Here is an 18,096-nt window from a genome sequence, read left to right as displayed (position 1 = left end):
CACGCTTAACCACTACACCAAAATAAACTGTATCATCCTGAAGCCATTCCCCTCCCCCCTGGTCCGTGGAAAAATTGTCTTCTACAAAACCGGTCCCTGGTGCAAAAAGGGTTGGGGACCACTGGTCTCGAAAACGAAGCTTTTAAAAATGAGATTCATGGAGTCTGTCGATGGCTCCTAGCCACAGTGACTGAGGGAAACCTCCACATTCAGAGGCACTAAAGCCAGGAGGCAGCATCAAAGGAAGGCCTCGACCTGAGGGGTGGCCAAAGTGTGGCTCGGGAACCACGTGTGGCTCTTTCACACCTATCGCGTGGCTCTCGAAGCCCCCACTGCCCCTTCAGCTGGCTTGGAGAAGGCATTTCTTTCAATCACTTCTCCAAGCCAAGCCAGTTGGCAGCTTGGAGAATGCATTTAAAGTGGCTTTCTCTCCACCTCTCCCTCCCCATCTAGCTTCCTTCCCCCTCTCCAACATCTGACGTTCCCGTCTTGCGGCTCTCCAACATCTGGGGCTTATTCTGTGTGGCTCTGGCGTTAAGCGAGTTTGACCACTCTTGCTCTAGGGCCGGTTGTTGGCCCTCCAGAGGAACTAGCTGGCCACTGTGTCAAACAAGATGCTGGACTAGATGGACCGCTGGTCTGATCCAGCAGAGCTGCTCTGGAATGCTGCAGAGGTCTACACACGCCCCCTTTCTTGAAAATGAGACGATCAGGTGCTTTCAGTATTTCATTCTCAATGCAGCACTGAGGTCTTCCTTTCAGGACCCGGCTCTTTTGCTGGCATCAGCGCATGGATTCAGGCAGAGGTGCAACAGGCAGCCTCCTCTGATGGCCCCTGATTCGGCTGTGTTTTCATCGGAGCTGAGATGGAGGCAGCCAAGGGGAAAGCAAGACCAGAGGAATCCTCGTCAAGCGGCAGAAGAGACGGGACTCAGTGCTCCCAAGAGACTTGCAGTAAAAGGTCTCGGGGCTTTTTTAGTAGCGGGAACTCCTTTGCGTATTAGGCCACACTCCTTCTATGCAGCCAACCCTCCAAGAACTTACAGGGCTGTTATAACAGGGCCTACTGTAAGCTCTCGGAGGATTGGCTACATCGGGGAGGTGTGGCCTAAGACGCAAAGGAGTTCCTGCTACACAAAAAGCCCTGGTCTCAGTGAACTGTACAGGAATTATTAGATTCCTGCGGGAAGAAACCCGCCGCCCCTCCCCCTTTCCAGCCAAGCAGTTGTTATCAAAACGGTGGTCTTTTTATTGAAAAGGCTACTTACAGTGCAGTATACACATCACACAAGGTCGTGTGCTACTTCATGGAAACTGTTACAAAACATATATCCCATAAACTACACATTTCATACATACATACATTCTTACACTCCTGCGTAGGGGAGGGCGCTACGGAGCCTGTGTGCGCATCCCAACCCGGAACGGGGGCAGATGGAGGGGAGAGAGCTGTCGCCTTTGACCTGGAATTAAAAATAGTCGTGATTTAAAAGCGGGAAAAGACAGGGCTTAGGCGAGGCAGCTGTAGGCACTGTGCGGATCCAGGTCAGCCCCCTACCAGGTCCCGGATCCAGATAGTCCGTCCTCGGTGCCTGAGGCAAGATTCAGGGCTGGCTGATCCACAGAGAGGATCCCTGCCAAGGGCCACCGAGCAGAGGCCCCGCCAGATCCCTTCCTCCCAGCCAGCACAAAAGGGACGTCCGATAAAGGGGCGCCACAGAGGCGGGCCGTCCTTAAGACTTTGAAGCGCTCGATGAAGAAGGCTCAGGCTCGACCCGGGAGGGGGGGGGAAGATATCCGTCCCCTGCCCTCCGGGAGACAAAAGACTCCCTTCATAAGCAAAGGAACGCATACTGCCAAGAGACACACTTTTAGAAAAGAAACTCCGGAGCATTCCCCCTACCCCCACCCCTTACCTGTCTCTGGGATCCTGAGAAATAACACTGCTGCAGTTACGGTTGGGACAAGGCCAGTGTGTAGAAACAGGCACAGGGGAACTCCAGTACAGCCTAGGATGACTTTTGGCTCTCTCCCGTTTTGCCACCCTCTCCTCTGACCCGATGGCTTTGCCAAAAATTGCGAAATGAGCAGGTCTCAGTCTCTGGTCCTCCCAGCTTAAGGCTGGGTACGCAAAAAACAGTGCAGCCTTTACTGTGCAGCTCCTCTACTGGAGACCACGAGGGGAGGGAGGCAGCTGCCAGTGGAAGCCAGAGCCCGCCCTGCTCAGAACAGACTTTTGCCGTAGCTGGCTGGAGCTGGAGGTCACTTGGAGACCTCAGCTTCCAGCTCTGCTGTGGTTTTAGACTTCGGGAACCCCCAAAGTCCGACTTCCTCTGCAGCCCTTTTGGAATTTCATGTTAAGCGCTTCTGAAACAGCAGTCCCTGTTGAAGGAAGGCATCTCCCCCATACACTCACGTGCCCCCTTCCCCGGCCCAAATCTTTCATTAAAAACAAGGAGAGCTTACAGGTGGATTTTAAACCGTGTTAGTAAAATGTACAAACGCAACTGGTCTATTTACAACCAATAAATATGGAAAAATAGTAAGTTCGGGGTGGGGCAGGGGTATGAGGTTTTTTGTACAAAAATCTGATCACGGCAGAACACGGGACGGTGCCCTTTTTCCGCGTCGGAGTCGTCAGTCCGCCGAAACACCAAAGCAGTGGCATTTTCCCAAAGAAAGCGGTGGAAGGGGAGAGAAGCGGGGCAGCCCCACAGAACGGAGAGGGCCTTCTCTCTCCTTTCCCCCAACTCCCTCTGAAGTTTTTATTTACAAAGTTTGTACAGAAACGGGTTCTTTTCACTCCGGAGGCCAAGAGTCGGCCCAGACGGGCAGCCAAAGGCGACGGCTGCCGACGAACATTTGATCTTTGGTGCTGGGAAAACTCCCTCCCACGTCCGAGGGGAGCCGGCCATTGCGTCCCAGAAAGTCCAGAGTCTGGCGGTGAAATCCGTACAAGATGCCGCAGCACCTCTTGCCAGGCAGTGCGTGAGGAGGAGGAGAAGTGCAGATCTAGCTCCCTACAGAGGCAGGCGTGGGTTGCTAAGAGTAAGGACTGTCTCCGATAAGGACACTGAATCCTCTTGCCCCAAAGCCCGGAACTGGCCGCAGCTCCCTGGGAGGCAAGCTGGCCGTCTCCCTCGGCCCTGGCTGGGACGTCCCGCCTTTCCGGGTTCTAGTGTAACAGGAGAGCAAAATCCTGTCCCTTTGCGGCAGCGGTCTCAGCGGCGCAGACAGAAGGCACCTATGGCGTAGAGGTGGGTTCTGGCTCCACAGGTGGCGAGGATGTGGCGCTTGGACCGTGGAAAGTTGGCTGGTTGGCATAAAAATCCTCCATGTAGAAAAAAGAGTGCGAGGGGACCTGATTCAAGGCGAGAGAGGCCTGCCGCCGACCGAGTGAGAGGGATGTGGGAGGGACCCCCCCCCTCCACATTCCCGGCTTCATCCGCCACTTTCGGGTTCCTCTCCCTGCTCCCCTGGCCGTGACCACCCGGAGAAAGGGCAACTCTCTAGCGGCTGCCGCCACCAGAGGGAGACAGTCAGACTGAGCCCAATGGCCAATAGCGGAAAAGGCATTGCTGCCCCGGGAAGGCCAAGCCCCGGGGACCTCCCCCGGTTCAGAAGATGCCTTTGGCAATCTTGAGGCCTTTCTGCTTCATCCGGGGCAGGGTGGAGCTGGAGCCGTGCTTGATTTTCACGGCCTTGGAGAAGCCCCGTTTCTTCAGCACAAAATCATAGTTGGCAGCGGAGTTCATGGCGTAGAAGACATTGGCGTTGTCCGGGATCTTGAGTTCTAGAAAGGGGAGAGTGGAGCGAGAGGGAAAGCGTTACCTCTCAGGGCTGAGGAGAGTAAAAAAGCCTGGAGAGCCACCCCCCCAGACCTGCTTTCCCCACCCACGCTGCTGGTTGGCTGGAATGGGACCGTGGCTCCAAGTGGTGAACTCCCAAGCCTATTCTAAAACTTGCAATTTGGTTTTGCCTGCTGTCATGATCTGTGCAGGACTGGGAGACAAGGCCTAGGGAGGCCTGGGCCTAAAGACTAGTGTGGGAATAGGAAGCAGACACAGCCTACAATCCCCACAATGCTTGGCACCTACTGTAACCAATCAGCGTCCAGGGATTGTGTGAGGAGATGGATACATGAAACTTTGTGGGGTGCGGAACTGTGTTCTTTTTTCTCACAGCGTCAGGCTGAGAGAAAGATCCCTCACTCAGAATGCAGAGTGAGTCACAGGCAGTCAGCCTGTGGGCCCTGACGACTAACAGGCTAGGCCAGGGGCGGCCAATGGTTGCTCTCCAGGTGTTTTTTTTGCCTACAACTCCCATCAGCCCCCATGCTGGCTGGGGCTGATGGGAGTTGTAGGCAAAAAAAAACATCTGGAGAGCTACCGTTGGCCCTCCCTGGGCTAGGAGAAGGACAGGTAGCCGCGTTAGGGTTTATCTTCATTTGCCTTTATCCACTGTTATATCTGTTAAGCACCTTGCCTTGTTTAAATACCCATCCCTGTATTAATAAGCCTTTATCTTTTATAACAATGTTCTCTGCCCTGTCATCATGCCTGTGCTTCTCGGCTAAAAGGGGCATTTTTGATTGGGCTTGGGAGGGGACTCCGGGCCTTTCCAAGGGACCATCAATCCAAAGCAACCCACTGGGTTCACGACACCCGAAATTCCCGGAAGTGTGGCAAATGCTTAGTTTCTGAAAGGTGTAGGAGACGCTGCTGACTACCTCCCCCCCCCCATTCCAGGTTTCCTGCCATCCCCCCCCCCCCACTGGCCAGCTGAGCAGAGGCCTAAGGCCAAGAGACACTCGGAGGCGGTGCAGCCGAGGTAGGGGAGGAGGAGGGAAAATCAAGCGGGAGAGGCGAGAAGCCACCGACAGCCTTGAAGCCACCTGCGGGGCTCCGGCCCGGCCCATACCTCTCTCCTCCGAGATGATCTGAATGAGCTCGTAGTCCTCCGGCCGGTCCCCGTCCAGGTTGTGTTTGGCCATGGCCTTTCGGATCACCACCGGCGTTTTGTCCTGGCTGGTCACCTGGAACATTCAGGAAGAAATGACAGATGGTTCTGCATCCGGAATGTTCTGTTCTGCACAGGAACTCGCTGCCTGTGGCATTACCAGATCCATTTCAAGGTGCTGGTATTGACCTTTAAAGCCCTCTATATCCTGGGGCCTGTCTGGGACCACCTTTCCCCACATGTGCCCCAGAGAGCACTGTGCTCAGGGACTCAACATCTGGTGCTCCCCAGGCCGAAGGAGGCCCGGCTGAGTACCGCCAGGGCCAGGGCCTTCTCCGTGGCAGCTCCCACATGATGAAATGCACTATCAGATAACATTAGAGCCCTGCGAGACCTTTCACAGTTCTGCAGGGCTTGCAAGACTGAACTATTCCGCCTTGCGCTCAAGGAATAATATGGGAGACAGCTGTCAGGTCACCACAGAACACACTTGGCCAGCACAGCTGCATTAATACCATCAGCACTATACCCGTGGAGATCTCTGGATAGTATTGGCGCTGTTGCTGTTTACTGATTATGTAATCTTAACTGACTCTTTATTACCGGGGTGGGGGTCGTCCATCCCGAGGGCCGTTTATGGCCCTTGAGATCGCTCGGTCTGGCCCTCAGGGATTGCTGGGACAGGCTGAGCCGTGTGGCGGCCTCCCTGGGGCCTGGCTGGCCAGGGACAATTGTGGGGCCCAGCCACACTGTGCAGCGACCTCCTGGGGGCCTGGCTAGCCAGCTAAGATCACTGCGGGCCTGGAAAAGTCACTGTTACAATTCAGGTAAGTTCCTCGCCCCCTCATTTCTTTCTTTTCCTTTCTTCCCTTTTTATTTTCCTTTATTACCTTTTCTTCCCTCCATTTCTTCCCCTTTCTTTCCCCCTTTTTATTTTCCTTTATTACCTTTTCTTTCCCCCATTTCTTTCCCTTTCTTCCCATTTCTCTCTCTCTCTCTCCTTCCCTCTCCCCTGAGTGGTGGGCATTGTGAAGGACTGCTGCTGGGGTATGTGGGTGTTTTTAAAGGTCCCCTGGGAGCAACTGCAGTTTCCACATGAAGGCGGGTGGGAGCCAGCTACCACCACTTCAATTTGCACTTGATTATCCCAGATGGTGTGGCCTAATATCTTAATGAGCATGTGTCTTCATATGCTAATATTAGGGGATGTGGTCTAACATGCTAAATGAGTTGCTGCTGGGCTTTTTCCACAAAAAAAGCCTTGGACCTTGGAACTTGTATAGAGCAGCTGCTGAATTAGGTTGCTGTGTGCTGAATTAGGTCCTCCCCACATGACTTCAAATAGAAGAATTATTTGCATTAATTTTGCCGGCCTGATTCATTCTCCCTCGGCGGAGCACTGTTTCCTTCGTTCATAATTTTGTATGGCCCGCAAATGATGTTATAAATATCCAAATGGCCCTTGGCAGAAAAAAGGTTCCCCACCTCTGCTCTAGGGTAATACAGAACATAAAGTCCTGTCTGGATTTGCTGCAAATCAGGGAGCCCTGAGTGAAGGAATCCCAGTTTATTCCAAGCACATCAAGGCGAGGGTTTTATCTGTACAGCTATCCTACATTAGAGCAGGCAGCAGAAACGGATGCAACATTTCGCTTCCTGAGAATCTCAGCTTTCCTCTTCAACTAAGCAAGTTTTGAACCCCATCCCAGCTGCAAAGAGGTGCTTCTGAGAAGTCGCTGCCTGTGACGCCTGGGAGAAACCATAAAATGGGAGAAAAGGAGTAATTTCGCACTGCCTCTCGTTTAGGCAGCGGACAGAAGGCATCTGTCCTTGGCACAGCACACCAGTTCTTTCCCCAGCGCAGAAGGAAGCCACATCAGCAGCTAAGCACCAACAGTGCCTATAAACAACACTTAGCAAAATGGCCATCATTATGCCAGGCAGATGTGAGTGTGCGTTTGTGAGACATTCACGCAACCGGTGTGGCAGCAGGAACAGAGGGGCATGGAATACGTTTTCCTCCCAGGAACATCAATGCTAAATAATGCCGTTTCAAACCACTTCAGCCACCGTTTGCAAGTCGATGTCACCATTTCATGCAGTCAATCCCATTGCAAAGTGCATTGAGAGTATGTTATTTCGTGTGTGTGAAAGCGCTACAAGCGTGCTGGGGGTGGGAAGTGAGGGATTGTGGCCGAGAGGGCTAAAGCCTGCTGGTCCAGCCCTGGTGGCCCCCTCCCCACAAGCCCACAGCGGAGCATCAAGCCCGCTCCTATGTGCACAATTCTTGGTCACTCCAGCACACGACAGAACGCTGAATCATTTGCTTACATCGGCCATCTTAAATTACATCCATCTCTATATACCGGCTACAGCCCCGCGGCGCAGAGTGGTAACGCTGCAGTACTGCAGTCAGAGCTCTCTGCTCACGACCCGAGTTTGATCCCGGCGGAAGCTGGGTTCAGGTAGCCGGCTCCAGGTTGACTCAGCCTTCCATCCTTCCGAGGTCGGTCAAATGAGGACCCAGCTTGCTGGTGGGGGGAGGGGGGAAGTGGAGATGACTGGGGAAGGCAATGGCAAACCACCCCGTAAAAAAGTCCGCCGTGAAAACGTCGAGATGCGATGTCACCCCAGAGTCAGAAACGACTGGTGCTCGCACAGGGGACTACCTTGACCTTTTACTATATATACCGGCAGGGGTCATTTTGTAGAAAAAGAGGTGCTGGAGTTAATTAGCACAACTCATTTGCCTAACATTTGCATACGCCACACACCCTCGACATCACCGGAAGGTGGACTAAATTACCCAGTGAAGCTCAGCACCTACCTTCAAATGCTTCTGGAATTATCACCGTCATAAGAAAACCTGACTCCCGTCATACTTTTTAAAAGACTTTCTCCTCCATGGCCACAGTGGCACAAGGAAGATTGCCATCCGTCTGCTTTGTATGTTTGGGTTCTTTTCCCATTTTTTGTGGGGGAATATATTACAAAGTTTGTCAAATCTTAGCGTTCAGCAAAATTCACAGGGGGGCTGAACACTGGAGCCCAGAAGCAAGTATTTGGGGGGGGGGGGGAGGAGGAGGTTTAAGAAAGAAAGCACAAGGAAATTTACAGGTTCTGGAGCTCCTCTCCTGTGAGCTCCTGCTCGAAATAAGGCTGTATAGCGGACCCCCCAACATGGTCCCGGTGGTTGCCGTGACACCTGCCAAGTGTTTTTAGAAATTTGCTGGGGCCAACTGGGGCTTTTGCCTGACAAGACTTTTTCATTATCTGTGTCGATTTTTTTTTTTTTAAATGTTGCTTTGGCAGCGGCTGCCCCCACAGCACACGGAGCTTCACTGCGGCAGCCTTTGTGTGACTGGCTCTGCCACCTGAAACAGCCCTTGGGGACCACTTTGCTGCGTCAGAATTCCACCTCTGCCCCCAGGCTCAAAAAGGGCCAGGAACCCCGAAAGCTTGACAGCCCACACCTGGGAGAGACAGGAGGATGAAGGCCTTTTTGTGTGTGTGTGAAGGAACGCAGTTCCCGCTGGCTTGGCATCAGGGGGTGTGGCCTAATATGCCAATGAAACCCTGCTGGGTTTTTTCTGCAAACAAAGTCCTGTGTGAAACAATGGCGGCATCAGGGGGTGTGGCCTAATATGCCAATGAAACCCTGCTGGGTTTTTCCTGCAAACAAAGTCCTGTGTGAAACAATGGCGGCATCAGGGGGTGTGGCCTAATATGCCAATGAAACCCTGCTGGGTTTTTTCTGCAAACAAAGTCCTGTGTGAAACAATGGCGGCATCAGGGGGTGTGGCCTAATATGCCAATGAATCCCTGCTGGGTTTTTTCTGCAAACAAAGTCCTGTGTGAAACAATGGCGGCATCAGGGGGTGTGGCCTAATATGCTAATGAATCTCTGCTGGGTTTTTTCTGCAAACAAAGGCCTGTGTGAAACAATGGCGGCATCAGGGGGTGTGGCCTGATATGCCAATGAGCCTCTGTTGAGCTTTTTTCTACAAAGAAGCCCTGTGTGAACCAATGGTGGCATCAGGGGGTGTGGTCTAATATGCCAGTTAGTCCCTGTTGAGCTTTTTCTACAAAGAAGTCCTGTGTGAAACAATGATGGCATCAGGGGGTGTGGCCTGATATGTAAATGAGTTCCTGCTGGGCTTTTCCTGGAAAAAAAAGCCCTGTGTGAAACAATGGTGGCATCAGGGGGTGTGGCCTAATATCCAAATGACTTCTGGCTGGGGTTTTTCTACAAAAAAAGGCCTGGGAGGATGAATGTCAGCTGCTCCCCCCCATCACTCAAGACCTTTGGCCCAGAGACCTCAACAGGAGCCAGGCCTGCTGCAGGGCTTGTCCCTCGGTGCTCCGCATGGCCTCCCCCCACTCACCAGGATGCTCTTGTACATGTTCCCGTTGTCCACCGCCAGGCTGACTCGGATGATGCAGCAGTCGTCCACCTGCTGGTTGTACAGAGGCAGGGAGAGGGAGGAGTAGCTGGAGATGCCAGAGACGGAGCGCTTGTGGGTCCGCGAGGCCGGCACCGGCGTGGAGGAGACGGAGGACGAGGAGGCGCTGCTGGAGCTGGAGCCGATGCCAGACGTGTCCAAGGAAGAGAGAGAGGTGGATTCCCAGAACTGCAGACGTGGGGAGGGAGACGAGTTAAAGGACGTCAAAAGAGACGATTAAGCAGGGGGGGGGGGTGCTGTAGAGGTTTATAAAGTCATGCATGCGGCGGAGAGAGAGTGGACAAGGAGAACTTCTTCTCCCTCTATCGAAATACTTGAGGGCATCCGATGAAGGACAGGAGGCTCAGGACAGACAAAAAGAAATACCACTTTACACAGAGAGAGATTAAAATGTGGAATTCGCTCTGCCAGAGGAGCAAACAGCTTTAAATGGGGATAAGGGAGATTCAAGGAGGATGAGTCACTAGCCAGGGTGACTGAGGGGAACCTCCACATCCAGAGGCACTAATCCTCTAAATCTCAGGGCCAGGAGGCAGCATCCGGGGAAGGCCTCGGCCTCTCTGCCCTGTTGTCGGCCCTCCAGAGGAACTGGTTGGCCACTGTGAGACAGAAGGCTGGGCTAGATACACCCTCACTGGTCTGATCCAGCAGGGCTCTTCTGAAGTTCTTATGACTAAGAACACACAAGCCCTTGGGAACGATGTGTCCGATGTCCCTGTGCCTCCTTTGTTTATAAAGGAAAAAGGAAAGGTCCCCTGTGCAAGCTGCAGTCGTTTCCGACTCTGAGGTGATGTCGCTTTCACAACGTTTTAACGGCAGACTTTTTACGGGGTGGTTTGCCATTGCCTTCCCCAGTTATCTACGCTTTCCCCCCAGCAAGCGGGGGACTCATTTGACCGACCTCGGAAGGATGGAAGGCTGAGTCAACCTTGAGCCGGCTACCTGAAAACCCAGCTTCCGCCGGGGATTGAACTCAGGTCGTGAGCAGAGCTTAGGACTGCAGCACTGCAGCTTTAACACTCTGAGCCACGGGGCAGAGTTTACAAAAACGATCCACTAAAGGAAGTGCTACAAGGCTCCTACCTGCAGCCAACATGTAAAGGCGAAGCTTTTGAGCAACGGTGGGGTGGGGGGTAACTGAGGACAGGACTCAGACAGGTTGTTCCTCCCTCACATCCAAAGTTCCCTTTTCAGGGGGTTGTCATCTGGGGTGGAATTCTAGCAGGAGCTCCTTTGCATATTAGGCCACACAGCCTTGATGTAGCCAATCCTCAAGAGCTTCCAAGGCTCTTTTTTGTAAGTTCTTGGAGGATTGGCTACACAAGGGAGGTGTGGCCTAATATGCAAAGGAGCTCCTGCTAGAATCCCACCCCTGGTTGTCATGAGGACAACGTAGGAGAGGAACCAGGCATGCTATCCTGACCTCTTGTGAGGAAGGGTGGAGTTAAAAAAGTGACCCACAAATAACACGGCAGGAAAGATTTTCATGGACCCACATCTAACCATTCTACAGATCATAGGCTCACCCCACCTTGAGTTTCTTTATTTAATGTCAAGCATTCATTTGCCATCTTTCTACCTTGTGGAACTCAAGGCAGCTTAGAAATAAAGCAGCCATTATAAGGAAAAAACACAGCACAATCTCCTATTTAAAATCCCCTATCAGGATTGTCCATAAATAAAAAAAAAAATTAGCCAAATGCAGTCCTAAATAAAATGACTGCCTCCCAAAAATGAAGAGTGAGGGGGCCAGGCATGCTTCCCTGGGGAGGATGTTCCACGATTGTGGGGCCACCACTGAAAAGGCCCTCTTGGTTGCGCCCACCAGACAAGCTACTTTGAGTGGTGGGGGACAATCAGGAAGGCCTCTCCTGGTGATCTTAATTTTTGAGCTGGAACATATGGGGGAGAAGACAGTCCTTCAAATATCCCAGTTCCAAGCCATGTAGTGCTTTAAAGCAGGCCCCCCCCCAACCTTTTTGGCACCAGGGACCAGTTTCAAGGAAGACAATCTTTCCACGAACCAGTGGGGGAGGCAACACTGCGGGTTTTGCCCCCCCCCCCCCGTGCCACATCTCTACCTCCCATGGGGGTCTTTAAATGGAGGGAGAGACTGGAGCTGTTTCTGCCTCCCCCTCCCATTTAAAGATCCCTGCCGATCAGCTGATAGCTGGAGAGGTCTATAAATGAGGGGTAGGCTAAGGTCACAGCAGTGCTGCCCCTTCTGCCGGTCCAGGACCTGGGCGGGTGAAAAAGGCGGCGAGGCCTCACTCCGAGGCTGCCTCCCCTGCAATCTCTTTAGTCTGGGGATGCTCTGTCTTACTTTGTGGCCCAGTTGTTAACGGGCCGCGGCCCGGGAACCGGCCCACGGCCCGGTGGTTGGGGACCCCTGCTTTAAAAGGACAAAGCCAACGTGCTCCCAGTCACAGGCCCCAAACAGAAGTTTAGCCATAGAGCTCTGAGTCTGGAATGCAGGAGAGGACAAGTCATCGAGGACTAAACAGCTGTGCCCATTCCGGAATCCAGCTACTCAAAGGCCTCCAACCCCCCCACCCCCCCACGCCTCCCTATTCCCCCCCTCCCCAAGAAAAAGCTTCTCCCCCGACGTGGGGCGCACCTGCCACCTGCCCCCCTGGGCACGAGCGGAGCCCAGCGAGCCGCTGTCCTGTACCTTCTTCTCCTGGCCGTCAGGGGACTCGGGGATGAAGCTGATGTTGATCTCTTCCACGTCCGAGCTGCTGGAGCCGGCAGAGGTGACGCTGACTGAGTCGGCCGTGTCCCCACTGCACAGGTACGGCCCGCACTTCAGCTGGTCGAAGGACTTGGAGTGGGAGCTGCTGCTGGCGCAGGGCTCCGTGCTGGGGACTTGCCGGCTGCGGGGAAAGGGCACAGAAAGCACCGTCAGAAACCTCCTTCCTCCCTTGCCGAGCTCTTCCCCAGGCTTGGACTCTCGGAGTCAGTAAATGGCAGCTTCAACTGATTTTTTTTTTTAAATTTTTTTAACTAAAATATATGAAGAGCAACTACAGCATTATAAAAATAAAAATAATAGTGGCAGTTAAAAGGACAGGAAGTTTAAAAACGAACAAAAATCTATGCTATGATTAATATTAGCTGACCCGTCGCTTTTAATAAAACTGCATAAATCCAGAATATTTATGGTTACTAAAGGAACTTGTACCCTGTATAAAGTCAAGGCAGTCCCCTGTGCAAGTACCAACTGTTTCCGACTCGGGTGACGTCGCATCACGAGGTTTTCACAGCAGACTTTTTACAGGGTGGTTTGCCATTGCCTTCCTCAGTTATCTACACTTCCCCCCCAGCAAGCTGGGTACTCATTTGACTGACTCAAAAGGATGGAAGGCTGAGTCAACCTCGAGCTGGCAACTTGAACCAGCTTCCAGTTTGGTGTAGTGGTTAAGTGTGCGGACTCTTATCTGGGAGAACCGGGTTTGATTCCCCACTCCTCCACTTGCAGCTGCTGGAATGGCCTTGGGTCAGCCATAGCTCTCACAAGAGTTGTCTTTGAAAGGGCAGCTGCTGGGAGAGCCCTCTCCAGCCCCACCCACCTCACAGGGTGTCTGTTGTAGGGGAGGAAGGTAAAGGAGATTGTGAGCCGTTCTGAGACTCTTCGGAGTGGAGGGCGGGATATAAATCCAATATCTTCTTCTTCTTCCGCCGGGATCGAACTCAGGTCGTGAGCAGAGAGCTCGGACTGCAGTCCTGCAGCTTTACCACTCTGCGCTACAGGTGCTCCTTGTACCCTGTGTTGTTTGGTCCATTTTGCTATACGTTTAAGGTATTCCCAATATGGATCTACTTGGGAGACACCCACAGTGATCTCATCCATAATGTGATGGTCCCAAAATAACTGAGTCCCATTGAATAATACCAGGGGAATCTATAGATTTCCATTTTCGTGCCGTGCATGTTTTGGCAGCGGGCAATAATATTAAAATCAAGTATTTCCGGACATGAACAGAGGTGGGATTCTAGCAAGAACTCCTTTGCATACTAGGCCACACCCCCTGATGCAGCCAATCCTCCAAGAGCTTACCAGAAAGAGCCTTTCAAACTCTTGGGAGGATTGGCTACATCAGGGGTGTGTGGCCTAATATGCAAAGGAGCTCCTGCTAGAATCCCACCCCGGATATGAGGAATATTGATATATTGCCAATTATTTAATAAAACTGGGGGGGACATCGTTCAGGGGCAGTTTAATGGTTTTATTAAACTCTCCCTGAATGATGTCCACCCCGCTGTCTCTGCCCAACCGGTCAACTGCAGGTCAGCGTTTCCCAACATGTGGGGTCCTGAAACCTGAAAGCTGAGCAGCATGGGCTCCAATGCTAAGTTTCAATGGCTGGAGAAAGGAACAAAACTGAAGGGTTAAATAAAGTCCCTTTCTGAGCAATCCCCACCCCCTTTCTCCAGCAAGCCATGGCCGGGAGAAAAAGGGAAAGGAAGAGTTAGTTTGGGGTAGTGGTGAAGTGTGTGGACTCTTATCTGGGAGAACCAGGTTCAATTCCCCACTCCTCCAGTTGCACCAGCTGGAATGGCCTTGGGTCAGCCATAGCTCTGGCAGAGGTTGTCCTTGAATGGGCAGCTGCTGTGAGAGCCCTCTCCAGCCCCACCCACGTCACAGGGTGTCTGTTGAGGGCGGGGGGAAGGTAAAGGAGATCGTGACCGCTCGGAGACTCTGAGATTCAGAGTCTAGGGAGGGATATAAATCCAATATTGTCGTCTTCTTTTCCTGGGAGATCCCTCCCCCCTTGCCCATTCTCCAAGCCTTGGTAAGCCACAGCCAGAACAAAGGTGGAAGGAAAGTCCCTTCCAGGTTGGCCCCACCCCCTTTCTCCCAGCAAGCCACAGCTGGAAGAAAGGGGGAAGTGGACTTGCCCAGACCAGCTCGGTTCAGTATGGTTCAGGGTCACCCTGCATCGCCCTTTTTAGGTTCGGGCTCATTGCTCTTTGGTGTCTGACATGTATGAGCAGCACCCCTCCAAAGCAGATGTTAACCGAAGCCAGCCTCTCCTAAAGCCCAGAGCTCCTAAAGACCTCTGAACAGAGAATCCCAGTCCCGGGACACTCACTCGCTCCAGCGCTTGATGATGCCAGGGTTCTTCTTTGTCTTCAGAGTGTTGCTGGCCGACTCGGACAAGGGCTCGATCTCGCAGGAGAGGCCGTAGCTGGAAAGAAACAAGGGAGAGAGGCTGGCTCAGCGCTACGGCCCCCGAGTGGGGCCTGCGGATCTCCCGGAATTACAGCTGATCTTTAAACGACCAAGAAGAGATCCCCCCGAAGAAAATGGCTGCTTTGGAGGGCGGAATCTATGGTGTTACACCCCACTGAGGCTCCTCCCCTCCCCAAACCCCGCCTTCCTCAGGCTCCACCCCCACTGATACATACCGATGTTACCCTGGCCCTGAGAGGGAGGGGGGTTCCCTTGTACTCTTGGGACTTAAACTGGAACAATGAACATATGAGCTGCCTTCTACTGAATCAGACCTTTGGTCCATCCAAGTCAGTCTTGTCTACTCAGACTGGCAGCGGCTCTCCAGGGTCTCAAGCTGAAGTTTTTCACGCCTGTTTGCCTGGACCCTTTTTAGTTGGAGATGCCGGGGATTGAACCTGGGACCTTCTGCTTACCAAGCAGATGCTCTACCACTGAGCCATCGTCCCTCCCCAAGGTATGTATTGGCAAGATTCCTGTTTGCAGTATATGTAATTGCTGCTGACATATGGTCAGATACAGCTGTGGCGTCACAACAACAACAAAATCACCGTATTTGCCGGCGCATAAGACGACGGGGCGTATAAGACGACCCCCCAACATTTCCACTCACAATATAGGGTTTGTTATATACTCGCCGTATAAGACTACCCCCTCTTCCGCACACCTTCCACACACCAAATAAAAGGTAAAAGAACATCTGGCCCGCCCCTGCATCTCCCTGTGACCGGCACTAGTGCGCAAGTGCGCATGTGCGAGCTCTGCGTAGGCAAGGGGCGGGCCGGAGCGCCGCTGCTTCCCGCCGAGCAGAACGGGCCGGACACGCCCAAAAGGCTGGCACCCCTGTCTCGCTACTGATGCTCGCCGCAGCCACGCTGATGACCCGCCGCGGCCGCACTGGATACCGCGCGATACTGGACGGTATGTAGAATGAGGTGGGCGGGCATCGGGAGGCCACTATGGGCACCGGGCGAGCATCAGAAGGCCACTATGGGCAGCTATGTCTATCCCAACTGAAGTGCACCCGGCGTATAAGACGACCCCCCCACTCGGAGGCATGTTTTTCGGGGCAAAAAAGTAGTCTTATACGCCAGCAAATACTGTGTCATTCATTTGCAGACTGGAACATTCCATTTTGGGCCCAATTATTATATATACATACATTTATAGTTTTTGTAAGACACACGTGTACTTTTGTCTGTAACTATTGCTGTTTTTAACTTTTGGCTCCTTACTAGTACTCTATATATTATTTATATATTTATTGATATATTTATATATATATGTATTTAGGATATAAATCCTAAATAAATAAAATAAAAAAAATAAAAATAAACTGCCTTTGGAGGTTTCCAGTTCCATCCCCGAATCTCCAGGACTTTATGAACGAACATTTTGGGGTTCGGTTTCCTGCTTTGATTTGATTAGGGTTGCCAGGAGCAAAGGGGCATCAGAGACACGCTGAGACACTCAATGCCGCAGGGCCATATCTAGATACTAACAGGGGTCGTTCTGTAGAAAAATAGGTGACTGGGCTCATTAGCGTATGCCACCTCCCAGCCAAAAGCAACCCGATGCAAGAAAGGAGAGCCCCGGGTGAGCGAGGTCTGCTTGGGTTGGCTAGAGATCCAGCCAGCCCAAGCAGGCCTCGCTCACCTGGGGTTCTCCTTGGCCACCCCCTCAATCAAAAGGCCAGCGAGCTACCCACTGCCCAAAATCACATAAGAAGTGGAGAGAGGGTGGCACAAGGTTCTTCAGGGGTTAATGAGGGCTGCTGGGAGTGTGGCAAAGCCCCTGGGGGCTGGCTGGCTGCCCGCTCTCCTAATCCAGGGATTGTTATAATAATAATAATAATAATAATAATAATAATAATAATAATAATAATAATAATAATAATAATAATAATAATAGATTTTATTTATATCCCGCCCTCCCCGCCTAGGCAGCTCAGGGCGGCTAACAACAATTCAACATTAACATAAATAGGTAAAACATTGAATTTAACAATTAAAATTAAACATATAAAAACCAGTTAGTTAAATTAAAATACATAGTTTAAGTTACATTATATATATCTGGCAGCAATAAAGCTGTTCTGGCGCTGGTTCTGCCAGTTTAGACAATATTATAGATGGCGGTTCTTTGTTCCTAGCAACTCAGCAGTCGATATCGTTATAGGCTTGTCTAAAAAGGGCGGTTTTGCAGGCCCTGCGGAACTGGTCGAGGTTCCGCAGGGCCCGCACTTCCTCCTTATGCAGCTGCACCTACTATTCAGTGGACAAGATAGGTGGGGGGGAAGAGGGAGATCCCTCAGAAAGGTTCAGGAGCTGCGCTCCTGCTGAATCTGAGGCCTGGATACTAACCAATGCTGCGACTGTTCAGCACTGCCCTTCTACAGAAGGTAACAAACCTTAGCTAGTGTTCAGCTGAGAAAATGGCACAAACCCAGCCTCAGAATCTACCAACGGATTCAATGTAAAAACCCCCTCACTAGCCGAAGCCTCCCACACACACACACAAAAATGTGTCCCCCAAGTTGAGATTTGGATTGGCTCACAATGTTAATATAGAATTGGAAAACGGATCAAACTGATATTGCCGTGCCATTATACACCGTCGTTTTGATGCATATACTGCAGGGGTAGAAACTGCAACAGGAATGGGATCCCCTGTAGCGTGAGTAAGTCCTACTTCATTGTTTCACAAGAGCAAAAACCCAGCTCTCGTTTTGTTTGAAAAAGAGAAGGTAAAATTCATGAGGACTACCCCAGTGACAACACCAGGACTCTAAAATGTATGGTCGGCTCGGGAGGTGGTGGGGGGTGGGGAGAGCTTACCTTTCTGCCTCCGTGAGCCGGTCCACACTGTGGAACCAGCTCACAAAGCGATCCTCTTGCGTGAAACTGTAGTTGTTGCAGGCCGACTGGAGCAGTTTTATCTGGGCGATGACTTCGAATTCCTGCAGGAAATGAAGAGAGTGAGGCCCTCGCACCCTGGCCGCCCTCCGTTCCCCCTCCCGCCCCCCCCCAGCAGCCCGACTTGCACACTCTGTCACAGGCAGTCGCCACGAGAGTCACTGCCTGGAGGGGACACAGCCTACAACACGGGACCCCTAGCCTCTTCTGCCTCATCTTGCAGATTTTTTTTTGGTCAATGCAGATGTTTTCAGAGAGCAGCCACCATGGTCTACAGTAGGACAACCAGATTCAAGTCTGGCGACACCTTAAGTGGCCAACAACGTTTTGGGAAATTTTATTTCTTTCTTCCAATTTATATTCCGCCCTCCCTGCGAGAGGGCTCAGGGCAGGTTACAGGGTGGGTCCACGCTTTCAAGAATCTGATGGAACTTTGACTCCCAACAGCTTATAGGCTGAAGATCTTGTTGATCTCTAAGGGAGTCCTGGAGTTGAATCCAGTTTGTCAATGTGGGAACGCGACCAG

General features: G+C 52.0%; 1 protein-coding gene across 1 annotated transcript in view; it reads right to left on the bottom strand.

Annotated features, from left to right (window-relative positions):
• Positions 1–1,228: 1,228 nt before the first annotated feature.
• Positions 1,229–18,096, bottom strand: part of RALGDS (ral guanine nucleotide dissociation stimulator) — a 114,731-nt gene continuing 97,863 nt past the window's right edge. The window contains exons 13-18 of the mRNA XM_060251657.1: positions 17,493–17,614; positions 14,516–14,611; positions 12,040–12,295; positions 9,345–9,590; positions 4,921–5,035; positions 1,229–3,793 (exon numbers count right to left, since the gene is read on the bottom strand). Of these exons, the coding sequence (XP_060107640.1) occupies positions 3,618–3,793; positions 4,921–5,035; positions 9,345–9,590; positions 12,040–12,295; positions 14,516–14,611; positions 17,493–17,614 (1,011 nt within the window). The 3' untranslated portion in view covers positions 1,229–3,617. The remainder of the gene's footprint in view (positions 3,794–4,920; positions 5,036–9,344; positions 9,591–12,039; positions 12,296–14,515; positions 14,612–17,492; positions 17,615–18,096) is intronic.

This window comes from Heteronotia binoei, chromosome 12 (assembly GCF_032191835.1).
Source record: "Heteronotia binoei isolate CCM8104 ecotype False Entrance Well chromosome 12, APGP_CSIRO_Hbin_v1, whole genome shotgun sequence".
NCBI classification, from domain to species: domain Eukaryota; kingdom Metazoa; phylum Chordata; class Lepidosauria; order Squamata; family Gekkonidae; genus Heteronotia; species Heteronotia binoei.
The sequence above is the reverse complement of the archived record's forward strand: the minus strand, read 5'-3'. Positions and strand labels throughout refer to the sequence as shown.